The sequence below is a fragment of the Ursus americanus genome, chromosome 3, assembly GCF_024610735.1.
Source record: "Ursus americanus isolate L20-20 chromosome 3, mUrsAme1.1.p, whole genome shotgun sequence".
In the NCBI taxonomy this organism is placed as follows: Eukaryota; Metazoa; Chordata; class Mammalia; order Carnivora; family Ursidae; genus Ursus; species Ursus americanus.
In genome coordinates this window covers 37,439,041-37,459,158 of record NC_142129.1, presented here as the reverse complement: position 1 = coordinate 37,459,158, position 20,118 = coordinate 37,439,041, and the positions used below count along the sequence as shown (strand labels likewise).

The 20,118-nt window shown below is 35.9% G+C and overlaps 1 protein-coding gene across 3 annotated transcripts in view; it reads right to left on the bottom strand.

The window, feature by feature from the left end:
- Positions 1–20,118, bottom strand: part of IMMP2L (inner mitochondrial membrane peptidase subunit 2) — an 825,524-nt gene that overhangs the window by 193,549 nt on the left and 611,857 nt on the right. For 2 of the 3 annotated variants that reach the window (XM_087860894.1, XM_087860895.1), the window contains one exon: positions 15,364–15,466. In XM_087860894.1, the coding sequence (XP_087717020.1) occupies positions 15,364–15,466 (103 nt within the window). Of the gene's footprint in view, positions 1–6,102; positions 7,012–15,363; positions 15,467–20,118 lie in introns of those variants that run through there. The other variant, XM_045792831.2, reaches the window with a different exon arrangement.

Below are 20,118 nucleotides of genomic sequence, written 5' to 3'. Positions count from 1 at the left end.
TGCTATTCTTCGGGTGAGTCACGCTGTAAAATTTCCAGCTGACTTATCCACAGAGAGATGGAACCACATGAACCAGAGCCCACGTAAACTGTAGAGAAGTGAGCCTTCATGCCTTCAACCTTCTGCTTGGCTCTGTATATTACCCCAAGACCAAGGCTGACTTCCAGAAGTCAGAAAGCTCAGCAAGTTGCAAGGGTGAACAAGGGCTCTTTGAGACTCAAATAATTCTTACACTGATTCTCCAAATTACTTCTCAAGATCAGCATTTCTCAAAGCGTGGTTGTTTTGCCACATCCACCTGATCACTGGTGCCTGAAAGAAAGAAAAGAAAGAGAACCCCAAAGCCCTGTTTCATACTTACACACCCAAATCTTTAAGTGGCAGGCCTGGACATTTGCATTTTTAATAAGCTACCCAAGTGATCATTTACTGTGGATTACACGGTAGGATTCTGTAGGTTTAGGCTTTTCACCTTGTGTTTCTTCATTCTCCAACTCATTTTACACAACACTGCCAGATGCTGCTCCGAACTTGCTATTCTAATCATTTCTCTACCATGCTCAAAAGCCTGCTGGGAGCTTCCTGACGCACCGGCTGCTGACCAGACCTCTTTGTGTGACATTCGAGGTCCTTAGTCAGGACTTCAGACTTTGCCCTTTCCGTAGCTGAACTTCTCTACCCACGTAAGACTGCTCAAGTATCTACCACGTATCCTAAGCACTTGCACCTCCCTGCTTCTGCTTATTTGCCTTCGGCCTCTAGAAAGTGAGTTTCTACTTGCCCACAAGCCCAGATCCTATCTTATCGTCAAAGTTGAACGCAGGGAAGCCTTTCCTGGTCGAAATAACCACTTCTATGAACTTTGTACTGTTTTATCTCTGTCTCTGTAATGGCATGTATGCTTTCTACTTTCTATTATACGGTAGTGTGGTCGATTCTTTTGTCTGCCCAGCACCCTGGGAACAACCACCCCTTTCTCTGCGTCGGCATCAGCAAAATAGGTTTTCAGGAGCTGCCCTTGCACCCTGACCATACTTGTTGGTCTAGAGGTAGATGTCTGATCCAAACCACAGTAACGGGCGTGCCCCACTCCTTGACAATAATTGTTCCAGGATGCGTGCCTGACTCAGGCTAGGCCAATCATAGTCCTTTCTCATCTACACCTTGCTCCACTGGTCAGTGTTAATTGATTCAGGATTGGCACATAACCCGAAGTGATCCTACAGATTGAGAGCCAGAGGTCAAGATTATCCCCTCTCCTCTGGCTCGAACTGGGAAGCTGTCCAGAGCCATGGCCATGGGATTGGATTCCCCCACAGCTTCAGAAGGCCTTGAGATGGGGGAGACAGGCAACTGGTCAGCACGAGTCTTTAGCTCTCATGGTTCAAAACACTTTCAAAGCATATTCACCATTGCCCTCAGAGACCAGGGAGGGGACCTTGTGAAACTTTGAAGGAGTATCACCACACAAATAATTCCTCTGCCCACTGGTTGATAGCTACGGTTTTATTGGTTTGTGTTTTTAAAATTTTTATGGTGATGCTGAATGGAGGAGTGCTACATTCACGCTACACTTATAAAAAGTTAAAAGTAACTCGCTCTGTGAAGGTTATTAGATTTCCTCCTTTAGGGGAGGGGCAGAGGAAGAGAATTTTGAGAGCAGGAGAGATCAACCTCCTGAGGTAGAAGGAGGGGCTATATTGTGGGGTAAGAGAAATCAGGGGCTGGGAACATGAACTGTATGATAAGCTTTGAAGACATAATTTACTGCAAGCGCAGTTTATTTTCAATTAAGCATGAAGAATATACAGAGTATATTTTTCATGCATTTGAAAATGATTCTGCCTTGCATGATTCATGATGTTTTTGGTTGGTTTATTTTTAAACTGGACTGAGGTTAGAGAAAAGCACATTTGAACAGATATACTAATCAAAGGATCATGATAATAATGTCCACGGCCACGTTGGAGACTTTTAGGAATTAAAAACAGAGAATATAGAAAATAATTTTATGCAGAGGGTAATCTTCCTGAACCTAAAGGATAACATATCAATTCAGGGTAATATCTTCATACACAGGCATATCCTATTTAAACCCCCTCCATAAAGGGACATCTTATTCATAATCTTTCTTAAAACTAAATACCACATTTCCTTTGGTGAGATTAAAAGAAAAAAAAAAAAGATATTGTGGATAATGAACTCCAGAAGAATGAGGAGTGAGACAGGGGTAATGATAGAGTATAGAAGCAAATAATAAAATTTTACATTAACGTTATTGTTATATGAAATATATAAAAGCTATAGAGGGAATTTCCTGCAATCAAATAGTAGTTTCATCTAAAGGGAAAAATACTGCAGATAAAGTAAGGTGATTTTTTTTTTCAAATTCAAATATGGAGAAGTATTATGTGACTATAATAAAATCAAACAAGAACTTACTCTTGAAAATTTATTTAAACTTCTTATAAAGTATACTTGTGTGACTCAACAGTGTCATACTATTTGAAAAGATATTGCAGTTTAACCAGCAATGTCTGTCTGGGCAAAAAAGGTTATTTAAATACCATGCACTTTGATGAATGACCTTTTAAATGGCCTTGCCCATTTTGTACTATTAGTTTGCAGTAAGTTCAGGGTAATGTATTAAATCTGGAAGCAGCAGCCTAGTGAAACCATGTCTCTAGATGTAAAGAATTCATTCATTTAATGGCATTACCATTCCCACATCAGTACTTAATTTTTCTTTGTTTCAAAGACTGAGCAAATACCTATGTTTTTATTTTGGGTTTTTTGTTTGTTTTCAATGTCAGAAGAAGTGCACAATTAAGTTTGTTTTAAAAGCCTCTGGACAAAATATTTTAAGATTAGAATTTTTTCTTGACCAGAATCTACACAATTCCATAATGATTTGTAGAAATGACATAATATATAATCTCATTAGCCTTTTTTGTAAATGTAATAATTTATATGAATAACCTAAATATAATCATGGCTCACTTAAGAGAGGGATCTTTCATTTGCCTGCGGCTTCCCAATAGATACCAGGCAGATAGAGTTGAAAGCCTTTGTAGGGGAACTCAGCATGGCTCAGTTGGTTAAGCGGCTGCCTTCTCCCTCTGCCTGCTGCTCCCCCTGCTTGTGCTCTCTCTCTCTGGCAAATAAATAAATAAAATCATAAAAAAAATACTCTGTAGGAATAGGCAAATATAGTCCACAACAAGAGATATTTAAGTAGTTTTGAAAATGTTTGGTTAAAGCTCTTCAATTATAAATAACGTCACTGGAAGTCTATGTAAAACTTTAGCCTAATATAGTTGTTAGTCCAAAGTAGATTCTAATTAATAATTATTATTGTTATGGAAATCAGGTTTAGTATCAAAAAGCTAAGCCCCAGATTCCACAACCTGATGAGGACTTAGAATTTCCCCTTTCCCTTCACAGATCACAATACCAATATATTTATTTTAATACTACAATTTTATTGAAAGGACAAATTAGTTCATGTAAATTGAAATTAGTGTGGGTGTTCTATATCATTCCATCAGCAAAACGAGTAATTTCTTTTCTCTTTTTAAAAATACTTTAAATTTTGAAATATATACATTTATATTTTAAATAGTAATAATAATGGAAATGGAATTTTTTCTTTCTTTTTAAGACAGTGAGAGCACATGGGTGGAGAGGGACAGAGGGAGAGAGAGACTCTTAAGCCGCTTCCATGCCCAGTGCAGAGCCAAATGTGGGACTCCATCTCAGGATCCTGAGATCATGACCTGAGCCGAAATCAAGAGTCGGACGCTTAATGGACTGAGCCACCCAGGTGCCCTAGAAGGAAATTTTTTAAAACTTGCTTTTCTGTCAGCCAGTTTAATAATAAAAATATTTGCTTTTACAAAATATATTTCCTTCTCATTAGCCTCCACATTTCTAGGAATTGCCTTCACCTCTTAAAATATGTGAGAACTTTAGAAAAAGAACAGAGCAGGTCTGTGAAATGGGTGGGTAGTGCATCAGCTGGCATGGAGGCTAAGTGTATGGGGACAGAATTTTGATGGAATAATACTTGCCTGTAAGTTTTAATGAGTCATGAGCACGACTTGATTATCCCTCCCAGAGCTGGGACGCAAATGTAATCATGAGGAGACACTTCAATTCTCGTCAGGTAGCCAAGACTGTTCACTGAAATATCTCTGCAAGTGCTCTGCAAACTAAAGGGGCTTGGAGACATCATTTGGCACTTCCAACTTTAAGTCTTCCACATAAAAATGATCACAAATATATGGGTATGCTTTAAGCTCTTCATGCTTAATTTTAAGGTTTGATCCCTCAAAGGTGAACAGTTCAGTATTTCAGCTGGTGAACCTCTCTAACAGATATGGTGCATTAATTCCAGGCCACAGAATCTAACATGCATCCAATCAATTCTTGGTTCCTAAGGACTCTCAAATCAATCCACTTCTTCATATTTTTATTACACCCACCTTAGTCTAGGGACTAATTATCTCCCACTTGAATCGATGCTATCTTCAATAATTGCATTCTCTACCAATAGCCTGTTTGCAATCTAATCTTTCACTCATAATTTTCCCAAATCAGTCTTCCTGACATGTCTCTTCTTTTTTATTACCCTCCTGTCCAAAAATTTAAATGACTTTTTAGTGCCTCTTAAATTTGTATGTGTGTAGTTCAGGATATAATACGCATGAAGCATAATACGGACTCTTTATATGGACAACTGCATAGGAATTAAACCCCTAACCTGTAAATACATTTATTTTTATAACAATATATAAGATTTAATTGATTTTTAAAATATTTAAAATTCAGTTTTATTCAAATAATTTTGATATTCTTATATTTGTTAGTAGTCATCTTATCTTGCCTTTTGATTTTAAAAGGGATTTTTGATATTTTCCAAAAAATTTTTGGAAAAAATTTTAAAAAGTTACTTTTTAATTGTTTATATTTACTTTCATTTACATTTTGATAAACATTTTCAGATTTTCTACACTGCAAATGTGGTTAAATATTATTTTAATCTTTTATATAACCATTATAAATGCAGTGCAAATTATGTGAAAATCTGTAATGTAACAGCATAGTGACTTTGCTGAAATGGAAACCAGAAAAATGTTATGGATAAACATATAATAATTTTTGAATTACATGCATCTTTATTATATCACTCTTCCAACATCATAGACCTTTCAACAGACTATGCAGACTAGTAATAATAATTAAATTCAGTCATCTTTGTTGTGTTTGCTGGTTTTAGCTATATTATGGTACACTTATCAAGGTAATAGAAAGGAACATATTTCACTTAACAGTTTTTTAGCTTAATTTATAGCTGTTAAGTATTTAGATATATAGTATGTGAACTTCCATGCCCTAGACCCCACAAATATTAGGGGAAACCTGCCATGTGATGTGTAGCCACTGATACCAACTTTTGGTATTTTTGTTTATGTAGTTATGAAAAATATTCTCACTCATCAACAGGGAAGTACAAATCAAAACCATGATGAGATGCCATTTCACACCTGTCAGGATGGCTAAAATTAACAGCACAAGAAACAGCTGTTGTCGAGGATGCAGACAAAGGGGAACCCTCTTGCACTGTTGGTGGGAATGCAAGCTGATACAGCCACTCTGGAGAACAGTATGGAGTCTCCCCAAAATGTTAAAATAGCACTACCCCACCATCCAGCAATTGCACTAGTAGGTATTTGCCCAAAGGATATAAAAATACTGATTCGAAGGGACACATGCACCCCGATGTTTATAGCAGCATTATCAACAACAGCTAAATTATGGAGAGAGCCCAAATATCCATCAACTGATGATGGGTAAAGAAGATATGTACACACACACACACACACACACACACACAATGGAATATTACTCAGTCATCAAAAGAATGAAATCTTGCCATTTGCAACAATATGGATGGAGCTAGAGTGTATTATGCTTAGTGAAATAAGTTAGTCAGAGAAAAACAATACTATATGATTTCACTCATATGTGAAATTTAAGAAAGAAAAAAGATGAACATATGGGAAGGGGGAAAAGAAAAAAAAAAAAGAGAGAGAGAGAGAAACAAGCCATAAGAGACTCTTAACGACAGAGAACAAACCGAGGGCTGATGGAGGGAAGTGGGTGGGGGATGGGCTAGGTGGGGATTAAAGAGGGCACTTGTGATGAGCATTGGGGTTGTATGTAAGTAACGAATTGCTGAATTCTACTCCAGAAGCCAATATTGCACTGTATGTTAACTACCTAAAATTTAAATTTAAAAAATAATAAAAAATATTCTATCATACTTCAGACATAAAAGGTATAAAGCATAATATCATATACCCTACATAAGATATAAGACAGTGCTAGTAATTTGCCATCCCTGTTCACCCCTCCCCAATCACATTCACTTCCTCCTCTTCCAGAAGAAATTATGATCCTGAATTCTTTATTGCTATTTTAAATGGCAAATTCTTTAAGGGCATGTTTTTTGTTTGTTGATGATATCTCCACATGGTTTATGATTGGATATGATAGCTCTTCTACTAGCAAACTTGCAAGACTATCTTGATAAATCTGCAGATTCTTCTTCAGTTTTCCAAGTAGATAATAACATCAACAGCTTGGAATCCTCCTTTCCAATCCACCTTTTATTTCTCTCTTTTGCCTCAACCTGCACTGGCAATGACCTTTGGCACAATATTCAAAAGAAGCGGTGAGGCTGGACCTTCTTGCCTTGTTTCTGATTTAAAAGGGAAGATTCTAACATTTCTTCATTAATTGTTGATAGGTGCTGTAGGTTGATGATATTGCTTTAAGAAGTGGCATGATGTGATCAGAGTTCTTCCCAGAAAAATTCTTAGTGACAGGATGGATTGGAGCAGAATTATCCGGGAGTTGCGGGATCAGGAATCACTTACTGTGTGCAAATGCCACGGGGTCTCCAAGGCCCCGTCAACAGAACACGCCCCCCGGCTCCGATTCTGGCCCCTGTATCAGAGAAATGCACTTGCACTCACTCGAGCCACCAAGTTTGACAAATTTTAATATACCACAAACCCACATGGGTCTTCCTGTCGATAATATCTAAAGCTGTGGCTACTGTGATTCATTATAGGCTCAGTATACAGTTCTATTACACATAAAAAGTCACCCCAGTCACTGACAAGCAAACTGATCTTTTAATTCTCTTTCAAGTCATTTCAATAGATATAACCAATAAGATGCTGACACAAAGCAGAGTCATTTTTTACGATTATCTGACAAGCTTTAGGAAAATTTAAAACTTCCAAAGAAAGTTATCTCCCAGAAGCTCAGTCAAAAGACAAAGTCATTTACATAGTCTGTTGTTTGCCTATTTAGAGAAGTAGAGAGCACATTACCCAGTAAGTATTTTATAAGTAGATAGCCATTGAAATGAGGAAATTCAATCTCGAACCTTGAATCACAGTACATTTATTTATTTATTTATTTATTATTTATTTTTTTTAAAGATTTTATTTATTTATGTGACAGAGAGACAGCCAGCGAGAGAGGGAACAGAGCAGGCGAGTGAGAGAGAAAGAAGCAGGCTCCCAGCAGAGGAGCCCGATGTGGGACTCGATCCCGAAGCGCCGGGATCACGCCCTGAGCCGAAGGCAGACGCTTTAACGACTGCACTACCCAGGCGCCCCTACAGTACATTTAATAGCAGATTTTTTTTCTCCTTTTATTGTCTAGACTGGGCAAGAGCAGATTTCTCTCCTCCTCTGGACCCCTCCTGTTCCCCATTTTATTTTTCTGTGAAGACACCAGTTATGTAGACAGACACCAATTATGTCTTACCAATAATAAGACAAAGGTTTCAACTCCACTTTAAAAAATTCTAAGAGCTTATAAAATTGCTAAATTAATAACACTGCATGGATTTCACCAAATCTTGGCTCCTGACCCACTGTCAGTAAATATACATTTCTAATAAAATGAACATGCTTAATTCCGTAACTAAACAGCCCAAAGGAAAGGGATCTGCCATAGCAATGAAGTCTAATGACAATTCTGCTGACATGTCTCCTATCTGAAAATGAAGTCATGTGGAAAATGATTTCTACACTAGCAAAATAATTAAGACAGAAATGGAAGCTCAGATTGTCTCTGTTCTCAGTGGGGTGTATGGGGGGATGATATTATTTACTTCACCACTATCTTTAGTTGGCATCATCTTTCCAAACTCTCTTTTTTAAATCATATAATTTTTTTGATGTCCCAACCATACAGTAACAAATTCAACTAAAAGCAGTACTAACCCCAAGGGGCTTCTGTTTCCTTTTGTCGTACAGGCCTGTCTCTGTTTTGACTATTGCTCCAAAGAACAGGCTCTTTACTGACTCTTAGCCATCTTTGGTTATACAGATATTTTCATTATAATGGCATTTCTTTTAATTGGCTTTGGACTTTTTATGAAATGTGTGTCATTGTTGACATCAGCCAAATTAAAATTATACCTAAGTATAATGTAAAGTTGTTCAGTTCCAGCACTGTTTAAGGGGAACTGTGAGAAACAACTGAAGGAAAACACCAAGCTACAGATCTTAAGAATCATTATTTTCCTATAAAATATAGATTATTTTAGTGCCTAACAAAAATTTTAAATGAACAAAAGCATGTACTACAAGAAAACAAGAAAACATCACCAATTAAAGTCTAAGCAACATGTTTTAAAGAATGTGTGAATAGAACACTTTATTTGGATCTTGTCAACACAGTCTAATGACCTTCTTCTTTATTTGAAAATGGCTGATTTTAAAGAAAAGTTACTCTAGCTGCTCAAGAGAACTTATACAGGGAAAGTGCTACACTTCAACAATAAATATAATGAAATGTCAATTCATTTTCATACGTCCACAAGATTATTCTGTATTGTACAACCAGAGTGTTTTCAATGCAGCTGAAACCAATTAACCGCTCCAGGCATAAACCACTTCATTCACAAAACATGAAGCATCTAAAATGTTTTCTGCAAAAAATTTTACCAGTTATTATTTCACAGATTTCAGAACACTCTGTTCTACCAAATCCTCCGAGGAAATTTTCCAGTTTTTTTCTTATGGGTTTTTAGTACACAAGTGTCTACTTCTACAAGAGGCCCCGTCATGCCCCCACTTGGAGCACCTCTTATACTGTCTGTGTCTGCATGATTGTCTGCCTCCCCTCTAGGCTATCCTTCCTTGAAGTCGGGGTTGTTAATTTGGTCATTATTATATCTGTTGACTCTCATCCCTGCTCCTTCCAGGCATCAGCGCATTCCTGATGACTGAGACCAAAGGTCTGGGAAGACCTACAAGTCCAATGTGCTCCTTATTATGCAGGATTTGAATCTCAGTCCTTATAACAGCAGAACGTTTTAAATGTCTCCCCAGGTTCTGTCCCAATTCCTCCCTTTGTCCTGTGGTCTCAAAAATATAAAAACTTCCCTACCTATTATCTTTCTTTCAGCTTTCTTGCATCTCCAAGAATCTTGTTTTCTGCCCTAATCACATACTGTATTTCTCTTCTACCAAAAATCTGTAATGTAGGGAAAACGTTCAAAACAGGCATGACTAGATAGTAAACCTCTTAAAATGTTCATTTCCCACGTACATTACGTAATCTAGCAACCTATCTCTCGTTAATACAATCCTCATCTCTTCTGACCCATTCTACCCATCAGAATCCAGGCCAGAATCAAATGTGGACAAATTGTAGATGCTCAAAATGTGCCTTGATGACATAACCAAAAGGCTTGCATGATATAAAAACATAAACTTTGCTCCTTTTCTTTACTTTTTCACTTTTTTTTAAGTAAAAGACTTTGAACTTCATTAGGTTCGAAAGGCATTCTATGGAATTGTAATCTTCGTTTCAATGATTGCTTATATGTCATCACTTGTAGACAATTGGTTCGTTTAATAAGTAATATTTCTACTACTCATTTATTCTAAAACTATAATTTCCTGATAGGTATATTTTCTTCAGGTAAATGTTCTAGAGGGCTAATATTTTATTTAATTAGGTACCCATGAAATAAGTGATTAGATTAGCTATTTTCCAAATGACTTGGAACTAAAAAGAATTTATACTTAGTATAACTTGCAGTTTCCATTCTCAGATAAAGGCAGTACATCATGCATAGTTTCTACATCCAAATCGTTCAGTTCTGCTTCATGGTGCCTGCACACAAATTGTTCACAAGGTGACACTATGATCACAAACCTAAAAATCAAAATACTTTTATACATTCTTCGAAAGGTTATCTTTGCCTTGAAATGTTTAAGCCAAAAGTTCTTTTTCTAATGGTCTTTGGTCAATGAAGTAAAAATAAATTACTTGATTTAGATACTAAGAAACTAGAATTATAACATATATTCTTTACAACAAATCACTATACAGCAAACACTGAGAGGATCTCAGGGGATTGTGACTCGTAGCTAGATGGAATGAAAGAAAAACTTGAAAGGGAGAAAACGCACGAACTCAGTGGAAGACACGGAAAGAGTCACATTGGTGTTTTCACCACAGGGAATGAATAGCTATGAGGATATTTGGAATATAAGTACTGAAATGAATATAGTAAATGGAAGAATGAATGTTATGAACATTTTTAACTGACGAAAAGTCTGCTAATCTGAAATAGTTAAAAATTACTATTTGAAAATTCACAACTATGCATGTACACGCACAAATACTTGCTTTTAATGAGCTTCCATTTTAATTTTTTTTTAAAGAGTGTACTTATTTATTTTGAGAGACAGAGAAAGAGTGCGCACAAGCAGGGGGAAGAGCAGGGGGAGGAGCAGAGGGAACAGCAGAGGGAGAGGGAGAAGCAGACTCTCCACTGAGCATGGAGCCCAACACAGGGCTCAATCCCAGAACTGGGATCATGACCTAAGCTGAAGGAAGACACTTAACAGACTGAGCCACCCATGCACCCCAAATGCACTTTCATTTTAAAGCAAGCAGAAAATTCACCAATATCAATTATAATCAGTTACTTCAGAGTGTTTGCAAAGAACAACATGACTACAGGAGAAAGTGTCTTAATGTTATCTACATGGAAGTAGGGACGGTAAAGAGAAAGACACTAATTTCATAGAACAAAAGAATTGGTAAGAGAAGAGCTTATCAAAAAATTCTAAGCAATCATAAAGCAATATATAGGAATCATCAGATATCTTTAATATATTATCCAGTAAAATAGTAACTGAAAAACACCTCTAGATAATTATCACAGTTTTAAAGGAAAATTACAGAAGCTATTTCTTACACTAGAAATCTAAGCTAAAGTCATACATTAGTGAATCCATATTATAAGACAGGACATTTTCTATCATTGTGTTATGATGATATATTCAAGAGGCTTAGCATGAAGATATTCCACAGAGGTATTTTTCATAATTGAAACATTTCCTACCAAGTGATATGTGTGATATTTTTCCCTCTGGTCATAGAACCATAAAATGTAAGAGTCAGAAAGAAACTTAGAGGCCATTTACATTAAACAACATTATTCTACTTTTTAAAAGAACTCACTTTTCTTCCTAATTATAAAAATAATAAAACTTGTTGCAAATCTTTTAAAACAAAAAAAAAAGTACAAAGGTATAAAAACAAATCAACCATAGTCATAACATCTGGAAACAATTAACATAATACTGTATATTCTGGTCTTTATCCTTTTACTTAAAACAATAACATGAACATTATGTCATGTATGTCACAAATGTAATTTTTAATGACTGCATACTATTTCATCCTCTGAACCATATTTTATTTAATTATGCTCTTATTTTAGGTTGCTAAGGAAGTTTACTAAAACTGTGATGATATATCTTTTGATTATATATATCATAGGAGTACGAGTAAATAAATTTTATCACTCATTGATAAAATATATACTCATTCTATTATTTATTTATTTAAGACAAATTCAAAGACGAAAATATTCTTCCTTTTATACATGAGGAAATGTAGACCCATACAAGTTAATTGATTGATGAGGTCCATAACCAAAATTATTTGATTTTCTGTTTCTTTCTATAATGTCCTTCTCTATAATTTAAAAGTACAGCTGTTGGATCTTGGTCTGCTGTCTGTATTCTACTGCTATATCAATATTGCTATCTTTAAATTCATAATCCATTATTCATCTTTTACTCATAACTATTTCATTCCCTCTTGAAAGCCCAGAGTGGCAATAAAATGAATCAGAAAAGCAAATTGAAATTTTAAAGAATAAATAAGAAATAATAAAACAAACTAGAAAAACACCAGAACGAGACATTCTTTCTTATTCTTCTTTAGATTTCAAGCAAAAGTCTACCTGAATATGGAAAAGTCAGCTCCGTTATGATTGCTAGCAGGCTACAATTTAAAATAAACTAGGTAAATTCTATTATAGAATAGGATTACTATTCAAAGAGTTAAAGCATGTAAAACTATTTGGATACATTTCTGAAATTATTTGGGAGGCAAATGAAGGATAAAGACTTCAATCAGTTTCCAAAAAGCCAAGATAAGCATCTCAGAGACAATCCTGGCTGCCTTAAGATAGACTGTTTACATCAAGAAAATGTGCATTTCCTACTTACAGTGGGAGAAATGAATCAACCAGCCAGAAAGCCTACAGCTTACTGACCTTCCACATACCACCTCCAAGTGTACTGATTGATAAACCATGTGGAGTCTGCTTGAGATTCTCTCTCTCCCTCTCCCCTCTCCCCACTCATCCTCTCACTTTCTTTCTCAAATAAATAAACAAAATATTTTTTAAATGCAATAAGAAAATTCTACAATCCAGTATATCACAGTTTAGCTTTAAATAAGGATTGCAAGTTTTATTTTGCTTGTTTCCCCTTTGTCCTTTTAAGATGTGCGTGGGAGCATCAATATTAATAATTTTTCCTAGTCATAAATGCTGTTGGTACACAAAACAGGAGAGTTCATTGTAAAAGTAAAAAAAAAAAAAAAAAAAAAAAGATGTACTGTCACTCATCAAATACAAATAGCTTTATACAGGACATGACAAACATCTTCCTTTATCCTAGAAATGTTCTTCACCTAATTTTGACAAATAAAGATAAAACTAGTTAAGTGAATAGACATTGATAGCTTAGTCCACCCCATGAACCAAGGGACTTTATGCTTGTTTGTTTGTTTATAACAATTAAAAAGGGAAGAAAATAACCACTGAATTTCACAGTGGTTTTGTACCTCTGACTCTTATTACTGGTCATGTTATATTGAAGAAGTAGACTTCATTTAAAAATATAATTTAAACCAAATGGCATTAAAGTGCTGCACACAATACATTTATCAATGTTTTGCATACTGTAGATTCTTATTGTAATAAACACAATGGGGTCCTTCATACATGGTTCGTTCTTTTCTTTCTTTCTTTCTTTCTTTCTTTCTTTCTTTCTTTCTTTCTTTCTTTCTTTCTTCCTTCCTTCCTTCCTTCCTTCCTTCCTTCCTTCCTTCCTTCCTTCCATCTATTTTTAGAGAGAGTGAGCATGCCTCGAGCAGGGGGATGGGCAGAAGGAGCCCGAGAGGGGGAATCTTAAGCAGGCTCTACACTGGGAGCCCACCGCAAGGCTCAATATCAGGACCCTGAGACGACCTGAGGAAAATCAAGGTCTGACACTTAACTGACTGAGCCACCCAGGTGCCCTGCTTTCTCTTTCTTTTAAAGATACAAGCGACAGAGGATATTTCCATAGCTGATACACCTTCCTGGGTATATTCATAGTTCAACAGTACGAAATGCTATTAATAAGCACACAACAGAAGACGGAGCACAGTAAGAGCTGCGTAATAGATATGATACACTGAGGATTACAGGCAATTCCCAGTATTCTATCAACTTTATCATTTTCTCTCCAAATAAGAAAGCATATGGAATATGATTGATTGACAATATTAACTATATAAGCAATATCACATTGGCTTTATTCATAAAGAAAAAGCAAAGCAATCTCAAACTTTAGTACTTTATTATGAGTACCTAATTATTCAGCGCACAGCCCACACCTGATAACAAAACACAATAATTTTAACACTTGATTTCAGAGTCACTACCCAAATGAATTAAAACCCAAACCAAAACTAACCAAAATTTTGATGTGGATTTGACCAACAACATGATACACTCAATAGATTTAATCTCATTGATGAGAGAGAAATAAAACTGCTTTTAGATGCTTTATTTTCACTTTCAGGTTGCTACTAAATTTTTTCGTAAGTCACTTCTACTACATTCTAAATGACCTACAACATTTCCAATCTGTTCATTCCATCTTTGATATGCCCTAAAAAGATTAAATCGCATTTCTGTAATAATTACTATTCAAAAGCAAAAAAGACCTTAGACGGTTTTATTATCACCATTGCAAACCCTCCCCCCTCAAAGAAATAGAAGTAATCTCATTTAAAGTTTTCTCCCACTTATCTATATAACACCCATCCAACCCCACATCTCTTACTGTACTTTAAGCCAAAGGTAGTTCAAAGTGGCTGCCCCTCTAGTGACAATAATAGTGGTCACTCATAATACGTGACAGAAATTGCTTAGTGACCACCAATATTTAGTTTTACACAAAAGAATGTGGGTAATTCTTTTTGAGAACATATCTGAAGGTGCTTGATATTAATTTATACGTACATAACTAGGATAGATAGGTCTAGCCATAGGAAAATTAAATGATCTAAAGATTCAAGTTTTTAAACAGATGTACGTAAATGGAAGTCAGGTTCAGTTTCTACTAACTAAAATATTCTTCACTTTAGATTATGACTTATTTCAAGGGTTCACAGAGAATTTCCATATGCATTTCAAAATGAAAAAAATTACAAAATATCAGTTTAATCACAATAGACAAGGCATAAGGAATGTCCACATTTCTGTTACAAATTAAATGCAGACAAAATGGGACTTACCAATATGATTTCCATCATACTTGCAAACGATTTAGAAAACTGATGCTTATGGGTCTTTTACACATTATATCTATTAAACACTAACTGAAAACATAAGGCACAAAGTGTTTCTGTGGAGAAAAAAACTAGACCTTCTTACTGGGATTAGTCAACCTGCTGAAACCATCTTTGGTACTTTACTAAAGGATTCAAGTTCTTTTCTATGAAACACACACACATACACCTTGACAGCTTATATTATCCAGATAGTATTTAAAAGGAACTTTTCAAATATAAACTGCTTCACTATACAATTCACGATCAGTCTTGGCTGGACTACCTGAGCAACCCACGTGTCATAATTTTGTTCCTACATGTGACATACAATTATTATCATGCAACAAAATGACTCACCGGCCCAAAGGAATTACTGTCAAAACTGTGTCCATGATGATCACCTTCAACCCAGATGTGACCCCGGGGAACTTTGACATACCGGTTTTTGTGGCCCATGGTTCTAGAAATAAAGAGCATACATAACCAATGAGATGAGAACAGAAAGATCATGCAGTTGAGCATACAAAGAAACAAAGGGCAAAAATGCTGTTATGAAGATGCAACAGGCAATCATAGGTGAACCATGAAGCTCCTCTATAACTTCATTTTTTTTTTAAAGAGTTTTTATTTATTCATTTGACAGAGATAGAGACAGCCAGCAAGAGAGGGAACACAAGCAGGGGGAGTGGGAGAGGAAGAAGCAGGCCCATAGCGGAAGAGCCTGATGTGGGGCTCGATCCCAGAATGCTGGGATCACTCCCTGAGCCGAAGGCAGACGCTCAACCGCTGTGCCACCCAGGCGCCCCCCCCCCTTTTTTTTTTTTTTTTTTTAGTTAAACTTCTCAAACCAACAGCATTTTTCATAACCTCTTAATATTCTAAAAATCAGTGTATATAAGAAACAACGACAAAACCCTGGATGATCCCTTGTCAGGTTTAAACTATCAAAATCAGCTGAAATTTTTTATCAGTATTATTTTATTTCATAAATTATTTTTTTTTTAAAAAAGATTTTATTTATTTATTTGATAGAGAGACAGCAAGAGAGGGAACACAAGCAGGGGCAGAGGGAGAGGGAGAAGCAGGCCTTCCACTGAGCAGGGAGCCCGATGTAGGGCTCGATCCCAGGACCCTGGGGATCATGACCTGAGCCGAAGGCAGACGCTTAACAACTGAGCCACCCAGGCGCCCCATAAATTATTCTTGCAAATGAAAAACTTTTTAACAATTTGGAAGACTAAATTAAAGATTAATGATCAATGATACACTTTTAGTGGGACATTCTATATTCCTTTTTTAAAAAAGATTTATTTATTTATTTGAGGGGGCTGGAGAGGCAGAGGGAAAGTGAGAGGGAGAATCCTCAAGCAGACTCTGCACCGAGTGTGGAGCCCAGTGCAGAGCCAACATGACCTGAGCCTAAATCAAAAGTCAGATGCTCAACTGACAACCCACCCAGGTCTCCAGGAACACTGTATACTCTTAAGGCTGACAAGGAAATGGAATAAGGAAAGGCTCTCTCCTACAGTGTTGGTGGCAATATAAAATGATACAACTTTTTTCCTATTTTGCAATTTGGGACTTAGTTTCATCAAATTTGTTAAGAGACTAAAATGTACATGCCTTTGACCTAGTTATTATGCCATTCTGTAGAAATCCACCCCAAAGAAATAATCAGAAATATGAACAAATATTTATTATTAGGAGCATTCAAAACAATTTTTTTTTTTTTTTTTTTTTTTTTTTTTTAAGAAAGGCAGACTGCCACATGCAGCACCCTATTTGGATGTGTCTGGAGTCTTGGAAGTTTGACTACATTCTACAAATGGACCTGGGCAGCTCGCTTGGCGTTTTTAGCAGGGGAATGCAGCTACTCCTATACCCTTGACCGAAGAACAGCCCTTCTCTATTGGGAAAGGTCCTCCTCTTCCCAGAGTAAGCAGCATGTGTCAGGAGGGATGCACAGGGAGCAGTGAGGGAGGAAGGGGACACCCGCCTAGCCAGCCCCTTTGGCTGAATCAACCCTTGCTTTCAATGGGGTGACAGATGTCACAGCCAGATCTCCCTCACAACCGCAACACAAGCTTTTTTCATTCTTTTAAACAAAAGCTTTTATATCATATATATATTTCCTAAATATTCTACAACACGAGAATGGTCAACTAAATTATGATACAACCAATTTCATAAGAGGAACAAGATGAGAATAAAATATTACTCAATTCTATAATAAATTCTTTTGAGGGTAGAGACTTTTTTTTTCTTTTTTTTACTCCCCAAAGCATTTGGGAAAATGCCTAGCCTAAAGAAGCTTCTCAGTAAATGTTGGTTGAATGAATGAGTGGACGTCGCCCCTAAGTCTATAGAATTAAGAATAGAAACTGAGCTTTGTGAGCTATTCCTTGGTGTAGAATCCCTTTCAGACCATTTTTGTTAGTTAGCAAGTGGTACGTGTGAAGAAGAACATTAAAAAAACAAAAAAGACCACACATAAATTGGTGCTATAGAAATTGAAACTATTCATTATCTAGAATGGTTTTTAATTTTCAAGATAACTTCAGTGTTGAATTACTTTGCTCCAGATCAGTAAATCATTCATGCAAGGAAGCAATGCTGTGGCCATTAGAAGCCCACAGTAAGTTAATGACTGCCGTTTATTTTTAATTACTACTGGGAAGAAGAGTTTCAGCTTTTTAAAGAAAAGCAAAAACAAGTTGAACACATCTCACCATCATATACTCTGTAATATAAGTGTTCTTCAATTAAAAACTGTCAATTAGATCCTGATATCACTACTGTTTTTACCATGAGATTGCCTCTAAGAACTAATATCCCACATCAAGTGTTAATGACGGGAGAAGACCCTTTTACTTAATTGTTGGCAAGGCACACTTTCTTATTAAGTCCAAACATTTGTTCACCTTATTATGCTGGCTATTTTGGGTAGTTAGAAAGAAAACAATTACTCATTTTGCCTCTTCAAGCAGAATTATGAAATAAAACCAGCATAAAATCATTTCTGCATTGAAATGGTAGAGTTGAGTCAAGCATATTCTTCTGGAAACCAGAAGAATGATATAAAAGTCAGATTCAGTTTCAATGTCATATGAACCAGGGAGTCAAGATACTTGTGATAGAAAATGACAGTATCGTAAAATTACCAGTGACAGTTGCACATTTCCTTGCATTGACCATCTTATCTAAAAACGTTGAATACGCCCATCTTCCCACCATTTTCTAGCCTCTTACAATGCCTTATTTTTCTTCACTGCAGCTACTAACACTTGACATTCACTTACTGGGTTTTTTTTGTTGTTTATTGCCTATCTCCCCGCCCCCCCCCCCCCCAACTAGAATATAAAACTTTGGAACTTTGCCTTTCTTGTTCACTTTCTTTGCATCCCCAGAGCCCAGAAGAAAGCACTGTACAAAGTGTTCAACAAATATTTGTTAAATAAATGACCAAATGACTGAGTAACTGAAGAATAAAAAATACTGCAACAAAGGCAGAATAATAGGGTGGAAAGTTCAGAGTCTGGAAGCAGACTAAACCAGTTCTAATCTTGCCACTAGAACTCATTAAGTAATCTTGTGCGAGTTACTTAGTGTCAACCTCCATCTGCCTATCTTTAAAATAGGATGAATAAGACATACCCCGGTTGAGATGAAGGTCAGTAGGTAAATGAGAATGTACTGGAGAGGTTACTAGAGGGCATAGTCTCTGCAATCAGCCTCTTTTGGCTTTTTTATCTGACTGAACACTTTCAAGTTCATGTGACCTTGGAAAAGTTGACGCAATTCTGTCAGTGTTCTCATTTGGAGAACAGAGCAAAAAATGGTACCTAACTCAAAGAGTTGTTCCATGAATAAAGTGGTATGTATTAAACACTTGATAAATGGATTCTCGTATAGTTGAGACTGTTTTTAAGCACTCAGTATAGTTCTGATATATGGTAAGAACCCAATAAGTGGTAGTTATTATTGCTATTGTCTTCCTTTGTCCACTATTTTCTTTCTTTTCATAATTCAGAATGTATTCAGCCACCACTATCTATTAGCATCAGTCTCTTAAAATTACCTGAGCTACGCTTCAATAATTTCTTTTCCCCACAGTTGCACTGTGACTATAGACTATTTTTTATGCTACAATAAATCTTTTTTTTTTTTTCCTTTTTATTCATATGCCCTTCTGGGATACTCTAAAACTTACATGTGAAAACACAATCTATCTGTTTGTGCATATTTAAATATGCAAAGAGTAGTAGGTGAAAACACAACCTATTTGTGTTTTCACTTATTAATCACTTGCATTTTTTAATGTCACAGTGCTAATAGGAGTGGTTTACCTTGATACCAGACAGGTGTGAAAGAGTACTTTGAGCTGTAGAACTCTGATAAAATTCATTTCATTTGCATAGTGCATATTTCTCAGGTTTCAATCTAACTTTTTAAAAAATAACCCAAAGTAGTTTTAAAAAATATGATGTTAAAATATCGAGCTGGTTCCTTTTAGGACTGCCAAAGAAATATAATACTCCTAATAGAATTCCTCTGGAGAAGGAATTTTAAATAGCTTTGTGCTTCTGAATTCACATAAAAGAGAGACAAGATAATCTTTCAGGTGATTTAACAGTTAAGTGAGGTGTCAGCATACAAGGTTGCATGTATCTATGGCTTGCAAATAATTTTGGTTTGACAGTCAAAAATGAGTTCTGTATGGTATTTTAACTACCTGTCTACAAAGAGGCATTTTTAGTACTAGCTTTACCAAGACAAGTTACTAGGTCTTATAAATGGAATGAAGAATGATTGCCTCCAATTTGATTTGACCTTGAAACATTTTTTTTTTTAAATTTCATAGTCTTTTCAGTGTCATCAGTTGAATACAAAATTATCAATATAAGCCTTGATACCACAAGAAGGAAACAAATTCATATTTAAAGTATTTCCCAAATATACACATATTCTTAACTTAGGTAATTAGTATTAATAATTCATGATTTATTGAAGTATTTTATTTCTTTATTTTTCAAACAATTGTATTGATTATTCTCATTGTCCAAAGGAGTGGCTTTGCTGAATATGTTTACTACTCCCTGGATCCTAGACCCC